Source organism: Equus quagga, chromosome 5 (assembly GCF_021613505.1).
Source record: "Equus quagga isolate Etosha38 chromosome 5, UCLA_HA_Equagga_1.0, whole genome shotgun sequence".
NCBI lineage: Eukaryota > Metazoa > Chordata > Mammalia > Perissodactyla > Equidae > Equus > Equus quagga.
In genome coordinates this window covers 35,280,644-35,294,504 of record NC_060271.1, presented here as the reverse complement: position 1 = coordinate 35,294,504, position 13,861 = coordinate 35,280,644, and the positions used below count along the sequence as shown (strand labels likewise).

General features: G+C 56.5%; 1 protein-coding gene across 1 annotated transcript in view; it reads left to right on the top strand.

Annotated features, from left to right (window-relative positions):
* Positions 1-8,652: 8,652 nt before the first annotated feature.
* PAX7 (paired box 7) overlaps positions 8,653-13,861 on the top strand; it is a 96,187-nt gene continuing 90,978 nt past the window's right edge. The window contains exons 1-4 of the mRNA XM_046663055.1: positions 8,653-8,737; positions 11,284-11,519; positions 12,090-12,219; positions 13,219-13,347. Coding sequence (XP_046519011.1) covers positions 8,653-8,737; positions 11,284-11,519; positions 12,090-12,219; positions 13,219-13,347 — 580 coding nt within the window. The remainder of the gene's footprint in view (positions 8,738-11,283; positions 11,520-12,089; positions 12,220-13,218; positions 13,348-13,861) is intronic.

The window sequence follows — 13,861 nt, the reverse complement described above, 5'->3', positions numbered from 1 at the left end:
TCCAGCGAGCCCAGCCTTCCTGGCACACGCATGTTTATCTGAGTCCCCACACCTGGAGATGCAGGATGACAAGTGTGGCCCTTCCAGAACGTGGCAGCCAGGGCCACCTCGGCCTCCAGCCAGCGGAGCATTCTGCAGAAGCACACACGGGGCCATTCAAGATCCAGCTGTATCTGCCCACAGGTTAGATTCTTTGTTGCATTTAAACCGACACTACCTGCGTCTACAGTGATAAAGCTCACAAACCTTATGCGGGGCAAGAAAAGCAAGTTTCAGAATGATGCCCACACTATACCATTCTGCCAACTGGAAACCGACAGATTTTAATGTAAATAAGTAGTAAATTATAAATGCATGTCTATAAGTTTCCTGTGTCTGCCATAACGAATTATTATAAACACAGCGTCTTAAAACAACAGAAACTTATTCCCTCACAGTTCTGGAGGCCGGAAGTCCTGAATCACACCATCGCTGGGCCAAAATCAAGGGGTCACAGGGTATGCTCTCTTCGGAGTCTCCAGGGGACAATCCCTTCCTCCAGCTTCTGGAGGCTGCCAGCATTCCTTGGCTTATGGCCTCATCACTCCAACCTCTGCCTCCACGAACACAGCACCTTCTCCTCTGTCTGTGTCAAATCTCCCTTTTCTCCTCTCTTATGATGATGCTTGTGACGGCATTTTGAGCCCACCCAGATGATCCAGGATAACCTAATAATCTCAAGATCCTAAACTTAGGCCCGTCTGCAAAGGTCCTTTTACATTTGAAGGAAACATTTCTAGGTTCCAGGGACGAGGACCTGCTATCTTTGGGGACCATTGTTCAGCCTCCTACAGCATCTCTAGAAACAATACACGCCAAATTCATGATTATGGTTTCTCCTGGGAGAAAAGTAAGGAATGATGCAGAGAAGGGGAGCATGAGGGTGTCAACTGTGTCTGTCAGTGCCCATTCTATTCTATGTCTGTGTGAAATAGATCATTTTTTTTTTTTAATTTTAAACCCTGCCACCTCCTAGCTGTGTGACCCTGCACAATTTATCCCACATTTCTGGACTGTTGTCTCCTCATCTGTAATAGGAAGATACTGGCATCTGCCTTGTGGACGTGTATGAGCATCAACAATATAATGGGCGTAAAGTGCCCAGCAAGTGTCTGGCTCTGTAAGTTCGGAGTCACCATTATTATTACTGTTGTTGTGGTTGTTGCTTTCCTGAACGTGAGGAGCATTTTCTCCAGCACACCCACGCACGCACGCACACACACACACACGCAACGCTTCCTGAGCAAGAGAAATAAGTTTTTCTGCTCCGAGCCCTGGTTTCTGAAACTCAGCACCAGTAGGGGGGTGGGGCGGACAGGCGAGCTGAGAACGACAATGGTAGAGGGGGGGCAGCCCCTTTGCGAAGGCACTTTTTGATCTGCTCTAACTGCCGCTATAGAGAATTAGATGGAATTCATTTCTGTGATGAAGGAATTAATGGTTATGGAGAGAATCGGGTTCAGGTGGAAGACTTGAATCCAAAAAAGGGAATAAAGCCTTGAAATTCAAATGAAAAATTATTATATAAGCATAAAGGAAACCTATTTTACACCTGTAAGACTAAATGTATAAATATGAACCAACTGCTCCCTCTGGGAAGTGGGGATTGTGCTTTTAATTCACCTAGACAAATGTGTACTGCACCCTTACCGCCACCTAGACATTTCAATGAAGACCTGGCACCTGCCGGGGGCTCCTCAGTACCCCCGGTCTGGCCACCTCCTCCCTTGGGCGAGGCACTTCCCAGCCAGGCAAAGGCCCTTCTGGCTTCCCCAGAACCCCTAGGAGGGAGGTGGGCTCCCAAAGCTGCAGACTCCTGGGACAAGGTCATCTCAAAGGCTCCCTGCCAGCTCTAGCATTCTCTGGTCCCACAGTCCCCCACTCCCACCCCCGTGGACTCCCGTGGCTGGACATAAAATCCTGCAGTCAATAGAATGTTTCAGCTTCCTTCATTCATTCAATAGCACCTTCTGAGCACCTGCCATGTGCCAGGCTCCATGCTCAGGGCTGGGGATCATCTGCCTTACAAAAGGAGAAACTGAGGCAACAAGCGAAGAAACGGGAGCAAGAAAGAGGGCAGGCTTTGGAGTCAAGGAGGCCTCAATTGAAATCCCTTCCCTACCACCTGATACCCTTTGACCTTGGACCAGTCGCAGTTTGACCTTGGACCTCCCTGAGTCTCAGTTTCCCCCTCTGTAACACAGAGATGCTGATATCCATCACACAGTGTGGCTTTGAGGTTAAACAGGCTGGCCATTAAATGCCTGGCACGGGGCAGGCATTCAAAATGCTCATTGTTAATATGGGCCCCTAAAGTCAAAGAGTAATATGGTCATTCCACTTAGCTCTTTGTCGAGCATCACGTGTGTTCTTCCAGACACTGAGCTCAGCCCCAGGACTGCAGAGAATACCAAGAGGACCCTGTGGCCGACTACAGAGGAAGCAGGAAGCGAGGGAGGCAGCACGGATGGAGCGCCGACTGCAGACCAGACTGCAGGACAGGCGTCTTCACCCAGCTCATCACTGCCACTTGAGACAGTACAAGTCGGCCATGTTTTGAGTTCCATCGGAGCAGCCTTCACCACACGTACACGTGCCGTAGGTGGCACATCAAAGGTTCAATATCACAGCAAATCGCTGGCCTCCCAAGATTCAAGCCCTAGTCTCCCATCCTGCTTGGGCTAGAATCACTGGTTCATTCATTCGTCCATCCAATGAATATTTATTTATTGAGCATCTACTGCAGAACTTAGGCATCAGCAGTGAATACAGAGAACAAATGCCCCTGCACCCAGGAGAGGGAAGACCCCTCCCAACTGAGCGGGCCCTGATAGAGGAGGGGGGTTACCAAGGACAGGAGGACATGCAACCCCGTTGCATCAGCTTCCCCTTAGCAACAAGCCAGACTGAAGTAGGGATCAGGCAGCGTTTGATCTTTTCGTCCTCATTCCCGTCCTGCCCTGCCCCCTGAAAAGCCTGGAGGCCTGCAAGGAGAGTTAGTCTGGGCTTGTGGGCTTGCCTGGAACTGGTGCACAGCCGTGCGCTCTGGGCCAGCCGGCGCTGGGCGCCGCCACCCTGCTTTGATTTGTATAATGAAAATGCTTTGCCGGTTCCATAGATGCTGGGCTCTGATAAGGTAATTGTCCAAGGGCACAGTCTACAACCCATTAACACTGGACTCGGTGCAAATTGAACTTGGAGAAGTGATCTAAAGGGGCCAGAGGAGGCAGCCCAGCGCCATCCAACACTTGGTCTTTTGTTCAGGCGGCTGGGAGCTTGGGAGGAGCCTCCCTCCCCAGGCTCTGCAGCGGTTCCAGGAAACCGAAATTCCTGTTGCACACCCACCTCCACCTCCTCATACCTGCGTTTGTGCACATGCACGCCTGTGTACACACATGCACACACGTACACGTGCAGGCACACTCACGTGCTCTCATATACTCTTACACAGGTACACGCGTACTCTCAGCCTCATCCATTCTTACATACACACTCTGAATCACAGGCACCTCCAGCCCACTCCACGCCCTCTAGAGGACAGACTGGAGGGGCATTCTCCTGCTCCTGGGCAGGGCCTTTCCCCCCACCAGAAATGGAAAGGAAAGAGGGAGTCCCAGGCAGAGGGAAGGTTTTTACAGATATTGGGGAACCCATTGGCCTTGACTGCATTTCTGAAAGCCAGTGAGAAAGCAGTCAGAGAAAGAAGTCCGGAGAAGAGAGAGGAGGGAGGGGAGGAGGGAGAGGAGGAGGAGGTTGGAGGTTGGAGGAGGACGATGAGGAAGAGGAGGAGGAGGAAGAGAAGGGCCAGAAAGAAGGGAAAGAAGCGGCTCACTGAGACCCTATTTAGCTGTGGGCCTGGGGGAATCCTCATTATTATTATTGTCATTATTTACCTTAAGAACTAGAATCCAACACACATTATTTTACTTTTCTGGGGAAAATTAAAATGTCAAGCAAGAAACCATCCCAGTTTCACTCTCCTTTCTGTTCAGGTTTGGGCAGATATTTTAAGGTCGCTCTCAGAGGAGTGTTACTCTTCAAGAGAAAAAAATAATAATAAAAGGTTGGAGCAGTGGGAAAAGGGTTCTTTTTCAAGGCTGTCTCTTCAAACGCGGCACTGAGGAATTTGGGCATCCGGAACCTGGCTGAGCCTCCAGAGGGTTCTTTGTTCGTGGATATTCCGTTTCCCTCCCCACCCACACGCCCACCCCCTCCTCTCTCATTATCAAACATTTGAAGACTGAATCATGCCATTGGCCGAAGTCTTTGGCCCAAGCCTCGGAAAATGCAAAAGGCCCCAGCCGAAATCCAAACCTCTGGTTTTCAAGGTGGATTTATCACCCTTTAAAGGAAGATTTATTGGGTAATCGCTTTTAAAAAGTACTCATCGCACAGGGATCTGAAATAAAAAGTGTGTCCTCTCCCTTGGGCTGGGGGAAGGGACCCCTGGCCACTCGAGGGCAGGGAAGGTGGAGCCCCAGTAAGTCAGCTTCCCACTTCCCACCCATCCACAGTCTGGCCAACTGTCCCAGCTGAAGTCTCCATCCTGGGGCCTACATCTGTCATTCCCATTTTTATTGGGTTTGGAGGGTTCAATTTGGGAACTTGAGAGGAAGAATTCCTATGAGCATTGTTGTTGCCTTTATAAAAGAAGTGGGAGGAGATCTCAGACCAGACAGGGAGAGGTGGAGGCAGGGGACCCTCGTCCAAGCCACAGAGCGTCAGGACAGGAGTGATTCCCGGGGGGAGGGGGGCCTGGAGGTGCTCCTTCAGAGACAGCCCAGGAGATGCAGAGCAGAGGAGGGGCCCTTCTTTGCTCAGCCCCATCTGGACCAAAGGGCCCTCCCAGGGATTCGAATCTGAGCTACAGCCCAGAGAGCAATGGAGGCCCGTGCATACCTCAGGAAACCATGGAGATGGGGGGAGGCGGTGGACTGGACAAGATGGTCAGAGTAAGAGAGGGACACCGCTGGGAGAAGTCAGAAAGGCAAGGAGGAAAGGAGAGAGAGAGGGACAAAAAGAGAGACGGAGACCATGAGACACACTGCGCAGCGACAGAGAGAGAGACAGAAAAAGTGTGTGAGAGAAAGAGAGACAGACAGAGACAGAGAGAGATTAGGGTGAGCAGCTGAAGGGGAAACTATGGGCCAAGTCCAGCCCCCCACACAATGCAGCCCAGAGCTCCTCAGGGCCACCGAGGTCTCAGGAGTCGATCAGTGTCTGTACGGGGAGTAAACTGGGCCAAGGAGATTAGCGAGGGGAACTGGGAGGAGGAGGGAAGAGGCCCCCCCACCCCCAGCTGCAGCCGCCCCAGTTCCCAGGTGAACCCCCCTTTCCGCTGTTGGATGTGAAATCGCCATTTCACCCCGCCACACTTCTTAATTGTTGCAAAAATCATTTGTGAAATTGGTCTCCAACAGGCGAGAACGGCCACGCTCATTCCGACAGACACCCCCCCTCCTCCCCCTCCGCCTTCCCGGCGGGAGCCCACGGAATCCCCGAGCTGCGAAAACGCAGGGCTGGCGCCGCCAGCGCGGGCTTCGGGGGAGCCTGCTCCCGGGCCTCCCTTGCGATTGGACCCGCCGACCCGCCGCTCTGAGTCTCCTGCCAGGGAGAGCGGGGGACCATGCCAAGGGTTAGGTGGCCACCGACTGGGCGGTGGGCCCTGAACCGAGGGGTCTGGCTGTGCGCGCGCTCGCCCCACTCAGCTCCGGGGACGCGCCGGCGCCTTCCAGGGTCCGCGCCCGAGCGCGCGCCCGCCGTCTGAGGTCTTTGCTCGCCGGAGAGATGACCAAGTCACACCCTGACCCCTTCTTGACTGGTGCTTAGAGCTATGCAAAGGCAACATGGGAGGGACCCCAAAACATAGAGACAGATACAGACCCTCTCTTAGAAACCCACACTTACTCAGACAGGCCCACAAGCCTACACACACACACACCCTCACCTGGACACACACAGACAGGACATCAACTCACAGACATACTGGCCCTTCCACCCAGAAATACAGAGGAGGTGCCTTAAATCCTTCTAAGGTGGGAGGGAAATTAGTGGTGAGTGAATGAATGTGCAATATACATAATAAATGTGCGTGCATCATACACATGTACACGGACGTCTATGTGTGTATCGATACCCGGATCATCTAGGCCTCTATCTCTATCTGTAAAGTATCTAGCCACCTCTGGAGGTCAAGGCAGGCCAGGCTCTCCAGCAAGATGAGATGTAAGGGGACTCAAGTCTAACTCTTCCCCAGACACACACTGTGGCTTAAAACTTCACCTCCCAACCTCTCTTGGGGGCAGCAGATACAGTGGGGCGGCACGAGCACTGAGAAAAGGAGCCCAGAACGCTTGTAGGGCCCCTGTAACTCAGGCAGCCTGGCCCCCTGGTGGCCCCCTTTCCAATTCTAAAGCTACTTGTCCTCCTCAATCCTGGAGAGACCGGAGGGTGTGGGTGTAACAGCTTTTCAGTAGGCCCCCATTCCCAGAGGGCAGCCCCCCAAGAGCCAGAGGAGCCCCCTCTGCTGACAGAGAGGGGAGGACCGAGTCAGCCACATGCTGAGAGGGGCAAAGGTCACAGGTGAGGAAAAGGGGAGGGGAGGGGGCACAGTGGGGCCAGCGTGAGGAGAGCCCCCCAGGCCAAGAGGAGGCTGACCCCAGCACCGGGAGAGGGCGGGCAGGGGGCGGGCTGGGGGCCAGTTAGAGGGCTGGGTTTATTTTATTGTATTTTGCCTCCAGCGCTAGGCCGGAGACACTCTTTCCCCGGGGAGACAAAAGGCCGGCAGCCATGGCGTCCTGCCCCGCTGGGAGGGCGGTGCGCCCCCAGGATTCGGTGTCCTGAGGCAGGAGCCCAGAGAACACAGAATTTCTGGACCTCTGACCACCCACCCCCCACAGCCCTGACCGTTTAATTGGGGCACACCCCCCTCCCACAATCCACCAGCGGAGGAGTTCGGAATTGATGAGCTCAGGGTGGTACCAAGTCCTGACCGGCTCCCTCTCTTCTGCAACCCATCCCTCTGGCCCCCAGATGCTGGGCACCCACTTTCTGTTGAGCCTCAGGGCCCCAACTACCTGCTGGAAAGGGGTTCTGGGTTGTGGGCTGAGGGCCTGAAGAGGGGGACGGGGTTTAAACTCGGTTGGAGATGGGCGGGGGTCGAGAGCCAGGAGGGGCGGGAGAGATGCATCCCTAACTCTCCGCAGACCCCGTTTTCTAAGCGCCAGACTCGCCCGGTCACTCTGGGCTTCGCAGAGCTGCGGGAGGCCGGGCATCCACCGGTCCCCGGGGCTCAGACCCTATTCCGCAGAGAAAATCACAAACTCCCTTGAAGTCACCTTAGGCCGTTTCTCCGTGGGGCCCACTCGCCACCGTTTCAGAACGTGTGAGCGAGATGAGAGAGAAGACAGCGGACTCTGACCCTGGGAGGCCGGAGGAAAGGAGAGCCCCGGAGGAGCCAGCGACCCAGGACGGGCATTCCCGTGCAGCCGGGACGCCGAGAGGGGCCGTGGGCCACCGGGGGCTGGGGACGCCGCAGATCGGGCCCATTCGTCAAAGGAAGACACTTGGACAAAGTTGGTCCCCTCCTCTCCTCCCCCTCCCCCAACCCCTCGGCCTCTGCTTCCTCTGTTTTAACGGGCAGTTCAAATTCTCCCCCAAAAAACGAGGTCGAGCCGAGGATTAGAAAAGAGAAAAAAAAAAAATATTCGTTGGCGATTTCTTTTCGTTATTGGTCCTCAGCTCCCTTCCGCTCTGGCCCCCTTCCCTCCTCATGAATAAAAGAAAAGTCCGCACCTATCAGATCTGTTCGCTGCCTCCTCCTCCTCCTCCTCCTCTCCGTGCTCCTGTGGAGCACTTTTGGACAACTTACCCAGCGGATCACTGGTCCCCTCGCTTTCCCTCTTCTCTTCCCGGCCCTGTCACCCCCTGTCGCCTCCCCTCGATCCCCGAAACCCAAAAGGCCCCTTCTGCCCTCCCCAAGTCTGCTGGGGGGCGGGGGTGTGGAAGCCCGTGTGTCAGGGCGTAGCGAGTGTGCTCTGGAGAAAGAAGGCGCGGGGAGGAGAGCGCAGACCAGCGGGAGGGAGGGGGGCGAGAGCGAGGGCATAAATATATAAATAAATACGAAAAAGAAATCCACGCGGCAGCCTCTCGGCTCAGAAACTTTGGCCCGGAGCGCGAGAGCTAGCGCGTCGCTCGCCAGTCCGAGGCTGGGGGCCCTGACTCTGGCCGCGTCCCCCCAGCCCCGCTCCGCGGCCCGGCCTCGTCTCCCGGCTCTGCCCGCAGCATCCGCCAGCACAACTTCTGACGGATCGGAGCGGGCAGAGGCGGACTTGGGGTTGGTGTGTTTGTTTGTTTGAACTTCCTTGTCGCCACCTTCCCTCCCCCCCAACCTCCGCCCCCATCTCGCCCCCTCCCCAGCTTCTGGACGCGTTTGACTGCAGCCGGGGGTGGGGGACTGGGGCAGGGAGTGTGTGTGGAGGGGAGGGGGGAAGAGGGTTCAGAAAAAAAAAAAAAGAAGAAGAAGAAGGAAAGAAAGAGATCGCAGCAGGGGTAAAGGGAGCGGACGGGAAGCGATTTTGGCCGACTCTGGATCCGTCCCCGGCGTGCGCAGGCATGGCGGCCCTTCCCGGCACCGTTCCGAGGATGATGCGGCCGGCGCCCGGCCAGAACTACCCCCGCACCGGATTCCCTCTGGAAGGTAAGAGCGCCGGGCCGCCTCGCCTCCACCCCTGGGGAGCTCGAGCTCCTCGGAGAGGCGGCGATCTCCGGGGGGTGCTGGCGGCGCCAGCGGCAGCAGGGGGTCCCGCTCTCTTCTGGGTCCAAGTCCGGGCGCCGGATCCAGGAAGTCTCCGGGACCGACACTTGTCCGTTTCTGCGTGGGTTTCACTGACCCGCGGCCTCGGCTTCCCGGGTCGCCGGCTCCGGCCTGCACCCGCGGGGCTGACCTCCGTGCGGGGGGGATCCGGCTCGTAGTGAAATTCAGCTCTTTCCACTATTTTCAGCTACTTTTCTCCTGACCCCTTCTCCGCTCCCTGCGTCCGCCGGCTTCGGGCTTTCTACTCCTGTTTTGAATTGTTCCTTCCACTCCCAGGAGGGTTGTCTAATCCCTTTTATTTCGAAATACCAACAATGTGTGATATTTTATATGTCTAAACTCGGAAGGCTCTCCGCTTCTTCCAAAGCAACGCTCAGCAGCTCCTGCTCTGGGCTCTGGAAACAGACTGATTTGAAAGAATACACAGTAACGAGTTTTTCCCGCAAACTTTTCTCTCGGGCTTCCGAACTCTGGAAATCTCCCGGGCGAGAACCTCAGGACGGCGGGAGGGCGCCACAGTACCCGGACAAGGGGAAAATATTGATTTTGTGATGTGTCCTCCCCAAATATCCAGCCCCGGCGTGAGCGGGGAGGATGGGCGGTGAACGGTCCCGGCTCCAGACAGGGCTGGGAGCGCACACCGCGGAGATCTTTCCTGCGTTTTTGTTTTGATTTATTTTTAAACTAATGGAAGGCCTTCAACCTGTCAACTGAGGGATCATTGGGCTTCTGGCGCTAGGGAGCCCAGGCTGTCACGGAGAAGTGGTTAGAGAGAGGCGCCACTTTTATTTTCTTAATTACTCTTCTTGTAATTGTTTGAGCCTCTTGTGCGTGAGGAAGGGGAGAGAAGGCAAGGCAGGGATGGAGGGGGGGCGGCTTGCGGTCTGGGGAGCGGGGGCCCCTCCGGCAGCGAGACGGCGCGGGTCCCTGAATTGGACAGAGGCGCGGAGAGTGGCTCCGTGATCAAGTGCGCGCGAGCAGCCACGCAGGCGGGAGAGCGCCCGAGCCCGGGGATTTGCCGAGCTCTCTGCTGTAGCGAATGCAAGTAAAACAGGCGGCCGAAGACGCGCGGCGGATTAGAACAATATTTGCCCAACATGACGCAGAATACTGAGGAGAGCCGAGCGCTGGTCGCTAAAGAGGCTCTTGAATATAAAGTTGGGCGCTCGAGAGCTCTCGAGCGCTAATGGCATATCCCGCCACGGAGACCGAGTGACTCTGACTTGGCGACGCACGATTTCTGATTAAATCCGAGGGTGGCTTCAGGCACCCACTTTTACAGGCAGAGGTGGGGGGACCGCGAGAGCGAGGGAGGAGGCGGTAGGAACGGCTCTGCCGCCGGAGCCCCTTCTCGCCTCCTCCTTTCCAATTATGCCGGCAGCTCCCTCCGCTCGGGCGCTGTGAAATCGTTCTAATCTGCCAGATCTCCGCAGCCGCCGAGTCCCCAAATTGGGGGGATCGAGGCCGGATTAGTGCACCGGGTGTCCCCCAACCTTCTGTGAGGAAATGGTGTAGACTTTGCATTAAGGCTCCGGAGGCGTTCTGTCCTCCCCCGCACACACCAGCGGTGCCTGTCTCCCTGGTTCCCAAAGTCACCCGCAGCCGGGGACTCTGGCCCACTGTGTACCAGCCACCCTGACCCTGCAGGGACGCTTCATGGATTTTTGAGGCCAAACGGGTATTTGATTTAGGAGCTTGCCGACAATGCAGCGTGTCCCCAAATTGTCCCAAAACGAAATTAGAACTTTGAGAGGGGTTGGAAGCAAGGGGGTCCCTCAAGGGACAGCCACGTGCCCACAGAGGCAGCGGCCAACAGCATTATGTCGCCGGTCCCTCGACTGTTCAATTATGGGCAGGACAGTTCCACTGCCCAGGCCAGGGATGTAAATATTCTTAATCAGCCAGGTCCTTCTGGCCCCCAATGAAGGGGATCAGTCTTGACCACTTAGAGCATGGAGCTGACCCGATGGGCCTCATCTCACCTGTTATTGGCCTCTCTAAGAGGCAGAGGGTCCGGCAGCCCAAGCCACATCCTGGGGGACAGAGAGCCATCGGTCCCAGAGTCTCCAGGCTCCACCAGCCTTGTGGCTCTGCCCTTTCACCTCTGTCTCTCTCCCTCTTCATCTCAGACACATTCTTATCTCCCAGGTGTGTCCTCATCCCCCCTAGTATGGCAGGACCGGGGGACACAGCATCTGGGGGGACTCTCGCAGCCAATAGTGACCCCTGTCTCCATCTCTGCGGGACCCTCCCTTGGCTTCATGACAGTTTTTTCCTGACCTCTGAACTACCACCGTTCCAAATGTAGGGAACTCGGAGATCCACTGTCGGGGTCTTGGGGCTCAAACAACATCAGAGTCAAGGGGTGCACCCAGCATCTCATCCTCACCCTGTGCCCCTCTCTTTCCTCATCTCCCCCCTTTCTCCAGTGTCCACCCCGCTTGGCCAAGGCCGGGTCAATCAGCTTGGCGGGGTCTTCATCAACGGGCGACCCCTGCCTAACCACATCCGCCACAAGATAGTAGAGATGGCCCACCACGGTATTCGGCCCTGTGTCATCTCCCGCCAGCTGCGTGTGTCTCACGGCTGCGTCTCCAAGATTCTCTGTCGCTATCAAGAGACGGGGTCCATCCGGCCTGGGGCCATCGGCGGCAGCAAGCCCAGAGTGAGTGTCTTTGCCGCAGAGCGGGCAGTCAGTCTTCCTATGGTTGGGGGATCCTGCTGAAGGCCGGCTCACTACCCCGCCCGTGTCCCCCAGTAGCACCGGGGGTCTGTATGTTTCCAATGGAAAGAACAGTGGGAGAGTGTCCCCACCTCAGGTGCCCCCCCCTTACCTGAATTTCTCAGGGATGGGGATAACTGAGGTCCAGATTGCCCAAGACTTTGAGGCCAGTCAGTCATTCCTGGGCTGTCCCTATATCTCTTCTGAGCCCCTATCACCAGCCCAGATCAGGGAATATCTTCCCTCAGTCTTGCCTGAAATAGTGTGGGGGGTCCTGGAGGTCCAAATTAAGCTTCTATTTTATTACCTATCACTGCCCTATTCTCCCCAACCCCAGCTGCCTTCCTGGGAGCCAGGAACAGGTTTCTGGAAAGGATAAAGCCAATCTCAGAAGGAGAGCATGGTGACCAGAGCCACCAGCTTGGCCAGGGGCTCTTGGGAGGTTGATATTAAAAGTCTCTCCCTCCCCCACCCCATCTTTCCACTCCTACTCTCCCACCTCCCCCTCTGAAGCAGGTGGCGACTCCCGATGTGGAGAAAAAGATCGAGGAGTACAAGAGGGAAAACCCGGGCATGTTCAGCTGGGAGATCCGAGACCGGCTGCTGAAGGACGGGCACTGCGACCGGAGCACCGTGCCCTCAGGTGAGAAGGCAGCTGAGCCAGCGGAGCCTGCCGGGGTCTGGCCAGGGCTGCGGCTGTGTGGGGCTGGAGGTGGAGAGGAGGCGAGGTGATGGATGCCAGGCAACTTGAGAAAAGTTGGGAGGAAAAGGGAGTGCAGAGAGTGAGAGCACAGGTAGGAATCAAAACCGAAAGGAAGATGGAAAGAGGGAAAGAGGACAGGAAAGAGAGGAAGTTAGGAAAGAAGGAAAGGGGGGAGAAGGAAGGAAGGAAAGAAGGGAGGGAGGAAGGAAGGAGCAAAAAGTTATCCTTAAGGTTGGGTGACAAGAGAAGCTCCCTCGGAGCTTTCTCAGAGAAGCGACCTAGAGAGATGGGTCTGTCTTAGGAAGGGTGATCTCCGTGGACTCTCTGGACCCCCTTGTCCAAGCCATCATTTCTATTCTGTTGCTGCCATCAGCCCCCAGTGGGTCCCAAATGTGGAGGCCCTGAACCGTGCTGCCTGTGACAGGGAAAGTGGCCTGGGGTGTGTGTGCTCGCGTGTGCAAGGGCGTTCAGGCATGCAGGGCTGGGCAGCACACCTAGGGGGTGGGGATGGCCTCCCCAGGGGATGGAGGGCCTCCAGGGAGGGCCTGGGGAAGTGAGTATGTGAGCATCTAGGGTATGTGATAATGTAAGGCACAAGTGTGTGCAAGGATGTGTATAGGAGTGCACCAGGTGGTGCCTCTGCCATAGTCTCTCCACCATCTGAGAGCCTCAGGTGGGAACTTCCCCATGTGGGCGACTGCACTTGTGCCCCAGAGTAGGTGTACATCTTAAATGGGGGGCTGGGAGGGGGGCAAAGGGTGTGAATCCCCTTGCCGTGTGTGTGTGTGTGTGTGTGTGTGTGTGTGTGTGTGTGAGAGAGAGAGAGAGAGAGAGAGAGAGAGGCGGGCTTCCTGACTTTCTCCCGGGGCCCAGGCCGCCTGCGCTCCCGGTTCCAACAACTTATACTCGCTCTTTTGCCTTTGAATTTCTGAGGTTTAGTGAGTTCGATTAGCCGCGTGCTCAGAATCAAGTTCGGGAAGAAAGAGGAGGAGGACGAAGCGGACAAGAAGGAGGACGACGGCGAGAAGAAAGCCAAGCACAGCATCGACGGCATCCTGGGCGACAAAGGTAAGGAGCCGCCCTGGGGCCTGCGACGCCCGCCTTTCCGCGCGCTGAGTTGCGGGCCAGAGGTTCGCTTCCGCCACCTCTGACTGGCGGACAGAACTGTAAGAGGAGAACTCGCAGCCCGCGGGGGCAGCCGGGGCCTCTCAGGGTTCGCGGAGAGCGCCCTCTCGGTGCCCCCCGGGCCGGGCGGGGCGCGGGGCCGGGGCGCAGATGGGCTCTGCGTCCCGGGAGAGGTTAGCGCCCAGTGCGCCACTGACTGCGCCACCCCTGCGCGCAGACGGAGCCGAGTTTTGGCTGCTAGTCCGGGTGTCGATCTATTATTTATAGGAAACTTGGGCAAGGGGGCGGGGGGCGAGGAAGGAGGAGCCGGCCTGCGGCTCCCTAAATGAATTTGTTAACCAGCCCCGCACACGCTCTCTAAACGGTCCCTTGAAACCCCTCCTGACAGTTGACTGACCGCTGCAATCAATAAAAATTAGCGAGGGCCGCGTGGGCCGCCGCCTAAGTCTCAGCCCCG